This window comes from Monopterus albus, unplaced genomic scaffold, assembly GCF_001952655.1.
Source record: "Monopterus albus unplaced genomic scaffold, M_albus_1.0 scaffold463.1, whole genome shotgun sequence".
Taxonomy (NCBI): Eukaryota; Metazoa; Chordata; class Actinopteri; order Synbranchiformes; family Synbranchidae; genus Monopterus; species Monopterus albus.
The window spans coordinates 67,543-77,553 of NW_018128343.1; the positions used below are offsets into that span (position 1 = coordinate 67,543).

A 10,011-nucleotide genomic window follows, 5' to 3' on the forward strand; every position below is an offset into this window, starting at 1 on the left:
TTTTGTTTGATACCACTTTGTTTTTGCATTTTTCATTTTTTTCTTTTTTGCAGTTGTGAATGTGTGGGTGTGATTTTTATAATAAACATCCAAAACAAGAGCCTCTCTCATATTCCTCATTACCATTTCATATGTTAGGGCTGTACAATCTTCTATTATTAAAGAGCAGAAAAATAACCACAGAGTGAGATATATTACATTTTTATACTTTTTCATAGCCATCTTATTAAAGTCTTCTTTGTAATGTGCTAGAAAGACCCTTGTAAAAGCCACAAAATGAAACGTGTTGGTCTCACAGTAAAGTTATTCTTTGTGCTACATGTGTTGCTTCGTTTCTAGTAAATCTTTTCCTAATACTGGTTGAATGATGTGTGAAATTCTGTCTTGTTGTTCTTTGAAACAAAGTGACTATATGATTTTTAACTGATCCTTGTCAGTTTTCATAATGTTGTCTGCAGGAAGGTCGTGTCAGCTGATGAATCCTCAGAGCTTGTGGTCATGTACAGTAGTGTTTTGCTCAAAGACACTTCAGCACATCATCAGGGGATTTTCTGCAGGTGACGTGGTAAAGCTCAACTCAAGAGAAATATAGAATAACTGTAGTGGCTAAACACAAATTAATTGCAAAGAGACTTTAAACTCTCAGCGGTTACTCCTACAGGAATGTGTGTGTGTGTGCGTCTAATGAAAACAGATACTATACACAGGTTCAGCTGCACCAGGCGCCCGTTTTCAGCCAAAGAAGCTCTGATAGCTCACTGTACATTACCTGGCCAGCATAAAACAGCAGAGAGACATATTCAGCAACTGCATTTAGCAACTATTTACACCTAGGTGGCCAGAAACATGACTCCACATGATTCCTAATGTGTATCAATTAATCTGTAAGTGGCTCAGCAGAGGAGTTAAAATGCAAAAACTATTCAATATAAATCAGCAACTAAAATGTCATATGTATGAATCCTTGGAACTACAAAAGAGAAAAAGGGGATGTCCCTACTGTGGTGCATGTGTGTTTGATGATCTGTAGGTGGATATGTGAGAAACCCTGCAATAGAAAAAATGACCAAATTTTCACTTTTTGGACCATTTCTGTCAGCTCCAGAGAGATAAATATACATATTAACATGCAAATGTAAAGTCATACACAACGACGCTTCTTGTTTCTCTCTTCTAAACCTCCTCTTTTTCTTTCTTCCTGGAACTAAAGTGTGTGAAACCTAATGGATTTATGCTGCAATCCATCCCGCCTTAGAGTGTTTACCACCTCCCTAATTCTGTCCTGTCTGGCTCTCTCAGCGAGGATGGATGGCATACATCCTGGAATGACCCGCACGCCTTTCCTTCAGTCTAACTAATCATCGGCACTCGGCTAACAAATGGATAAAGATGAGCAGAAGGGGGACGAAACAAAGACAGAAAAGCTTCAACAGAGAAATTAGAATGAGGTAGGAAGAGAGGCGGAAATTAGCTGTACACGGGGAAATAAAGTGATGTGCAGCCGAGTGAGAAGGCTGACAACGCTTCATACGACTGCAGAGAATGACATCCTTTCTCCAGACAGAGAGCAAAACATCATGTTGTTTTCCTAGGCAAAGAGATTGTTCTTCCAGTGTGAGTTATTATGTCTGTCAAACGGTTGTGGTGAGCAATGGGCATTCTCCGTATTGTTTAGAGAAGCGATTCATAAACTGAGTATTTACTCTTATATGGAGAGGAAGTTACAGAAAATCATGGCTAAACCGAACCATAAAAAATACAGGACAAACTCATTGGATTCTTTGTGAAGATGGTGCCATATTAAGATGCTGGGAAAAAGTGAGCCAAGCATTTTTCACCTGAGGAGAAAAAAATAATCCATATAAAGCATAATCACATTGTTTTTACTGTATCTGAAAAGTGAAAACACAAGTAATGAGCCCTATCATTTGATTCCTGATGTTCTCTAAACATTTGCAGCTCTCATACTAGTATCATATGGGTTGAAGTTGTATCTGCAGCCCTGATGCTCTGAGCAGCTCTAAAGGTTTTAGTGGCAAAAAATTAGATGCAGCCTTTAACGCACAGCAGCTTTATTGAATTGAACAGATTACACTTTAATTTATTCAGAGCTATCTTGAGACCAGAGACGAAGTTAACTCAGTCAGTCTGACAAATGTTTGAGATCACTCAGGGTGGCATTTTGGGATCTGCTCGCACGTTGATAGATTAACTTCTTTTTCCTGTTATGACTGATAGAGAGAGGGTCAGCGAGAATAAATGCCAAGGCCTCGTCGCACTAAATGCCAATCCATGTTTGGCTTTCACAAGCCAAGTAGCACCATTAACCTCTATTCATCTGCTGATTGGCCACGGTGGTCAAGTCAAACCTGATCAATAGAGCTTCTTTTTACTCTGCAACCAGCCTTGGCAGAAACCTTCGGTGTATTGATGCATTCAGCTGCTGTCTTCTCCCGCCTCAGAAATCTGCAGGCACTCAGAGGCCCCTGAGAATAACATAAAAAAATCTTATTGGTGTAACTAATGAAGTAATATGAAATAGATCATGTTTATCTGGTTCAACAGTAAATATAGCATGTTGTGACTTATTTATTTGTTATTTATAGTCTTAACTTTTAATACGTGTTTCTTAATCAATAAACAATCACCTTTATTTGGCCAAGCATGTTACACACACAGTACTGTATTCATTCAGTTTGGTGCCCATATTTGCAACTAATATGCAAAGAGACAAATGCTAAATGACTAATTAAAAGATATCTGCATTCACAAGTGAACTTCATCAGTTACTGTACTAAATACTTTATACATTATATGGTATATTCATTAGGTAGGCATCCCCAAATCCACACTATTCTGTTGTATTACAGTTTTTATTTCCTGGGGTGCATCTCATGTCTCTTATAAGTTCATTCCTACATGTCCTTGGTCAGACGTTCCAGTCAACCAAGGACATAGGAGGTTCCGAGTTTCTTAGAATGGCTCCGAGGGGGGTGCCGGAGGAGCCATGTACAAGGACATGTGAGAACATCCTTTGTGGAAGTTTTTTGTGAACTGAGACGTTCCTTTAGCAGAAATCAATTGGTGATTGAATGCTTCAGATGAAGGATGTGAGGAAAGGACATCTCGTGTTGTTAACATGTTTATAATAGTACTTTATTTATAAGAGACCTGGGATGCATCCTGGTGTCCCTTTTCTTCTGCTGCATGTGCACATTTACTAACAGGTTACTTTAGCCTGCTTTTTGTTTCCTAATTAGGCTCTTAAATCAGGCACACATCAAAGTTTCCTTAGTTTTGCTCTCTGAAACTGGCAGACTTTGTTACTCTTCTTTGTGATAATCTTCATTATGATTTGCATCAAAGATGCACCGAGAAAGCAGTAAAACCTTTTCCATGGTTTAATTTAGCTCCGCAGATGAGGAGGGGAAGCGGGGAGTAAAAAGATGAAGACGAGTGAGGACAAGGACAGATAAGGGCAAGAAGGAGAGAATAGGAAAGGATGGAAGAAGGAGGAGAGGATGAGGAGAAGAATGACGGAAATGAAGGTGCAGAGACGAGGAAGGGGAGTGAGGGAGATAAGCGCTGACGAGGAAAGGGTCCATTGACTTTTGTGTGCTTTACTAGAACATCTCACAACAAGGCTTGGCAGACACACACATTTCACTTATTCTACTACACATCGACGGCGCCGGCCACCCACATGACCACAGCTGACATTTAAATGAATACAGGCCCTTCTCTGCCATCATACATATTGAATTGTGCAGCTGCCAAACATCCACAGATGTGACAGCAGCTGTGTTTCCATCTGAGCATTTTTATACCGGGATGCATCAAATTAGAAGGGTTGAGCGGAAGGAGCACATCATAACTAATTCATGCAGTGTCTTTGCTTGCTTATAGTGAAACAACTGGAGATGGAAACACATTTATTCATCGATGACATTAACATTTGAGCAGTGTGAAATATATGTCCATAATGTACTTTCAGAGATTATACAGCAGGTCCTGTCAGTACAGTGAAGTGAGACACGTAGCTGTGCCTCAACATGTCAATAACAGCAATTATATCACATGTTCTCCCCAGGTGTGACACCACACCACAGGACACAGCCGTGTGTTTTGCATCTAAGTCTTTATCATAGGTGTGTACGGTTGGTGCATCAATGTTTTGTCAAGTGAAACCTCTGTGAAGTCCTTAGTTCAGTAGAAAATATGAAAGGAGATGTATATGGATTTACTGCTCAGTCAGCAGAACGCCACCATCGTCTACACTTTTCTCTCTTTTGACCACGAAAGCCATCTTGAAACCAGTCACAGTGATCTCAATTAAGCATTTTATCTGCTTCTCTAAATTGTGCCTGATATCAAACATCCTTTATGGAGACACTTCTGTACAGTGAGGCTCTAATTAGTTGTGCTGGCTGTTATCTGTGTACAGTAGAGCAGCCTCAATCCAGCGCCGCTCAGCGGGTGGTGAGATCTCTATCTGTCCCCTTCATTCACAGGCTTAATTCAATTGGAGGGCAATTATCGACCGCCCTGGGACTTCAGGATCTGAGCTGGTTTCTGTTCCCATCAGGGAACCTCATTGCAGGCTCCCTCTCGACTGCACTGGGTGATGTCTATATCACTGGGCTGTGCGTGTAGACCACCAGAGCAGGCCCCAGCGCACAGACAAGGAGGCTCTCAGTCTCAGCCAAGATGCAAAAGAACATGAAGCCAAATATGTTGACAGATTCTTAATGTTTAGACAGTTCATCAGCATGTGGCTCTCACTTTAGGCTTTCATACAAAGGGCCACACACTTTGTCCTTTTTAAATTCAACATAGAGTTCACACACTGACATATTTTGAGCTTGTGGGGCCACAGCTGTGTGAGCTGGTGTCGTCCTTCCTCCACAGCTAATGTTACATTTTTGTGACCCCGAGTTAAGACAGAGTACAGTCATCAAGTATCTGGTTATCCTGCAAGACCCATGATGCCCATGCGCACCTCACGGTTACACAGCTTCATCAAACGATTTACCTTGTTTCACTTAATAGGAAGGGTAATTAGTTACATTACTTCTGTTACTCTGTACATCTCCAAGTTTTAAAGTATTTCCTGACCAGCAAACAACACACTCAAATTTGATTTCTGAAAGCCGTCTTGCTTGTTACAACATTAAAAAAAAGATGTGCCTACAACAACTTTACATAGGCATACAACTGGAGTTCACCTCCCCACACCTGCTCCAAGCCAATGCACTGGCCTGAACTCCTGGTAAGACAGGAAACAAGCTGACCCCCAAATGTCAAAGTAAAGGATCATTAAAGCCTTGAAATATTCATTCATTGTATTTCAGTCTGTGTTTCAGACAATCTGGTCTTGACTGACGAAATTAAAGTTGCATGTGTGACTGGAAATAAATAATTTTGTGTGGAAACATTAGTCTGCATGGTTTTAGATTGTCACTTTGATCATAACTAATCAAACATGGCTTTCCCACAGCGACATACAATCACCAGTCACCTGTTGATTGCAAAATTCAAACATCACAGTATCTTTGAAGCAAAGCTACAACTTAGTGACTGATACCAAACTGTTAATTCTTTCTTTAAAGGAAAGAAAGAAAAAAGATTACAACCATAAGTAACCGGATAAATTCAGTGACAAACAGGGATGAGAGAGAAATGAAAGCAGTACTGAGAGCTAAACTCAGTGCTCTTTGGTTTTGGAATAGGGCATCATGCCAGCACCAGGCTGAAACAGACAATGGACTAATGTTCTATTTATTTAGTAAAGGAGCCTCTTAAGCACTCTCTGTTCATTAATGTACCCCATCAGCTCTCACCCTTTGTGTTGTATGCAGCAGGCAGAGCACACTGGTGAGCTTTCTTTTGCATGAATTATATAGCCTAGTTCCTGGAACACAGCTGCTACAAAGAGCTCATATAACAGCCAGTTTTACTAAACACATTCAGTAATGAGTACATTTATATGCACTCCAACAACGATAATATAATATAAAAATTGCAGGTAAAGAAAAGACCTTTTCAACACTGCTGTAATGTCCTGCTTTGTTGCTGTCACATTATAGCCACAGCCCTCTCTCCACAATCCTAACAGAGAAGAAGCAAAACAATGTCCTAACTGAAAAGCCCATTCAGGGCAAACAAGGATTTCAGCAGTCACACAATGATAACATTTCTTTCTATCGCTGTTATTTTTATCTTAAGGTTGCATATACAGTATGTTGTATTGTAGAGATGTGTTCTCACACCTCAGATGGGAACTGCACCTGATTGAGTATTGCTACTGTATTAGCAAAGAGATACAGTATGAAAGTATCTGTCATTGATTTCAATCATTGCACTTTCATAAATTCACTGCCTTCCATTAGTAACAGGACTGTGTCAGGTTTGTACCCCAGCACTCTAGATTTGAAATTAAACTGTAGTAATGGTGTTTAACTGCTGACCTTTAGCTTCAGTTTGAAATATTTTACATTCACATCCGACTGACAGAAAAGTATGAAGTGTACTTAACAAATTAATATCAACTTTTAAAACATTAGAAAACTACAAACTTAGTTTCATCACAGAGTTTTATGTCATTTGTGCTACATGTGAAACAAACAGTGCTGCCGTTAAGGTCTGAAGAAGTGAAATATAATATTAGTGTAAATATAAAACTAATCTTGATTTGATCACAAGATGAGATATGTGAGGATCTGTGATTCCAGTCAGCAGGCGCAATGGTTAGTCAGTTACATTATTCACAGACTTGGCAGCAATTAAATGAAAAAGGGAAGAGTTTATGTAATCGACGGTGTGCAAGGTTCTTTGTAGTCAGGAGTTTTTGATCCTTTCTGTCTAATTACCTGCTTTATTTCAACAACAGAATAGTAAAGGTGACTGAATCAGTCAGTCAGTGAAGGACTGGGCACATTTTATCCAATACAGTTTGTATCAAGCTGAAGTGACTTTAACATCAGCTGGAGTGATTTTATTTTATTGTCAGCAAGTCCACACTGATTGCATCAGTGTTAGGTAGTTAAGTCAGCATTCAGGTGTTTTACCCTAATGGCAGAGACAGACCCAGCCGACATCAAAGAACTTGCTTCAACGAAGGCCGCCTGTTGCATTGCCTCACTCTGCCTTCATCTGGGCCTTAATGTTGCACTTGAACACACCTCAAAGTCTACAATCAACATTCTGCAGTTGCATAAGAGGAGATAACTCCCCATACCAGCAGGTGGCGGTGTCTGTATTCATTATTCAAAGGGAAGGAGGAAGACCTGGGACTGCAAACTGTAAACAAAGCAGCTCTCACTCACCGCATATGGTTTCTAGCTGCTTCTAATGGAGAATATGTCTGATAAGAAGTTGCAAATGGTGCTGGCGTTCTCTGCCTTTGGTCTTTTGGTTGTGGAGGAGGAAAGGAGGCCGTGGAGGTGAAAAACAAGGAGAAACTGCACTAAATGGGTGAAATCATCGACACTACAGTGGCAGGCGCAAGCAGCTTTCCCAAACCATTCTCTTCTTGTGCACTGATTTGCTAAGATGAACCGCCAATCAGAATGGTCTCTCTCACAGCGTCTGCCATCCAATCAACATTTGTTATCAGCTGAAAAGACACTGACAGGGTCCAACTAGTGCCAGCGGTGCAAGAGAGCTGAAAGTGGCAGACGGTTGACCGTCTGCTTAATGTGTTGCGGACCTAAAACCTCATTGTTGTCCTGTCTGTATGTTTGGATCCGAGTCTTACCGCATTGGCCTAGAGCCCAGTATGGATGAGACCACTATCAAACCCTCTTGTTTCACTTTGGATCTAAGGTTCTAGAATGGAGCCAAAACAATAAAATGGATGTGCCACGAGACCGCACTTTATGCAGATACTCACTATAAAAGTTTATTTGCCGTTCAACAGCACTTAGCAAGTTTCTAGATTCACAAGGGTCTTCCTTTGGGCCTCAGCCATTTTTACACCTAAAATATGCAACAGATGACTCTTGGACTAACGTATCCAGGAAAGAGCAACAGAAGCTGGGGATGTTGTTCCCATCCCACTCCACATGCAGTGGCTTCCCTTCTTTCAGACGTCAGCTCTCGCCAAAATGTTCTCTTCTTGTCTCTTTTTACTTTTCTCTCAATCAGCTTAGCTGATAAACTTTCTTTCGAGATTCGACATCTCTCCTGCTCCTCGCTTTCACACACACTTACACAATACACACAGCAGCACAAGCACACACCATACTGATACTGTATTTTCACAGCATTTTGTCCCAGGACTCTGAAGCTCAACTCCTGTGATACGATAATTGTATATATACATGAAAGCAACTGATTGCTGTCACCCAAATAAAGAGGTGGTTCATGCATAGCGGTTACAGTCCCAAGTGCTCCCAAACATGAGAGTTTTAGCCACATTATAAATGTAACCAAATTAGTAATGACTGACAATAACACACACACCTGGACAAAAATGGAAGAAGCCGAATTGAAGCACAAACACTCTGCATTTTAAATAACCAACTGTAAATAAGAGCTAATAATGAGATAACCATCACAGTGCTGTCTGCTCTCTGTGCGGGATGGAAAACCACCAAACACCAGCTCGGCATTGACGAAAAGCGCTGAAAACATAACAAAACTCATAGGGCCTTCTTCTGTGAAAGAGCGAGACTTCACAAACCTTTACTGTACTGAGAAAACAAAAACTCCTGTTAACAGATGGATCTTTAAAGCATCAGTGCTCTTTTCAAATGGAAATACATCCAGAAACAGCAAAGACAAGGTAAAGAGATGAAGAAAGTGTCTTACTTTGAGTATTCTTCATTATCTCTGTCACAGCGAGAGTCTTTGTGTTTCTCCCAGTCTTTGCCATGTTTACACGTGGTCAGCAGAATAATATCTTCTCCATTATGGATGTGATACAGAGCATTCCTTGTCTCCGAACCAATGCCAGTTAAATACCGCTTCCCTTTGAAAACCAGCAGGTACTTCCTGGATGGCGGAGTGTCATTCAGAGTCAGATAACCTATGCCCCCTCCTTTCAGTGGGTGTTCCTTGGAGAATAGAGGGATGGAGATATCAAAGTTTGGTCGGAAGTTGACCACATCTGCACTGGCCTTGGCCAGCATGGCCTGGCCCACCTCAAAGCCCAGATCCTCTGTGTAGTCTGGCCAGGTGCCAGAGTAGAGGTTGAATATGAGGTGGTTCCTGCCATCACTCCACGTCGGCAGGCCCTGGATGCGGGACCTGACGTTCTGGACATACTGAGACGAGAGCTGGTCCCTGTCCAGCGTGTCCACAGCTAAAATGAACAGACAGGCCCTTGAAGGGTCTGTGGTATGGAAGCGAGACTCCTTGATGGAGGACAGGATCTTCTGGTAGGTCTGCGAGACCTCGTCCCCTCTCTGGGGAGGGTAGATGAACACCCTGAAGCCCGACTGGCAGCGAGCAAAGTCAAAACAGGTTTCCATGCGGCAGCGCTTATTCTTGTAGATGTTATCACGAATTGCCCGCCGCTCTCGAGGGGAAGTGTGCTGGTGATGAAGCTGAGGGCTGTCCTCCTGTATACACAGAAACATGGTACTGTAGTGCAACCCAATATATAATAAAATGACTTAACACCTGGTAAAATTATTATTATTTGTATAATGCACAAAAACAGTAAAACCAAAATATCAGTGAATGACACCTCTGCCTTTTTCTAACACATTCTGTCAATAGGAGAAATCTCTGAGCCATCTGTAGTTTCACAATGCTTCTCTATCAGTACCTACACCTACATAGGGTTAAAATGCTCAGTTGTAGGTCTGAGCTACAGCAGAGCTGATCTGATCTAGATGGACAAACAGTGATTGTCTTTGATTCCTCTCAAGCAGCAGCTCTCAACCATTTTGGTTTGTGACTGTTGGAAGTAAAGCAACTCTCATATCTTCGTCACTGGACTTTTACTTTTGTGAACAGCCATGATCTGACTCCCTGCAAACCTTTGCTGCATGTCATACCCCACAT

At 41.4% G+C, this 10,011-nt stretch overlaps 1 protein-coding gene across 1 annotated transcript in view; it reads right to left on the reverse strand.

Moving 5' to 3' along the window:
* Positions 1–8,781: 8,781 nt before the first annotated feature.
* The window catches only part of LOC109952487 (exostosin-1-like), a 4,490-nt gene continuing 3,260 nt past the window's right edge, over positions 8,782–10,011 (reverse strand). Inside the window, exon 3 of the mRNA XM_020587584.1 lies at positions 8,782–9,563. Within this exon, the coding sequence (XP_020443240.1) occupies positions 8,808–9,563 (756 nt within the window). The 3' untranslated portion in view covers positions 8,782–8,807. The remainder of the gene's footprint in view (positions 9,564–10,011) is intronic.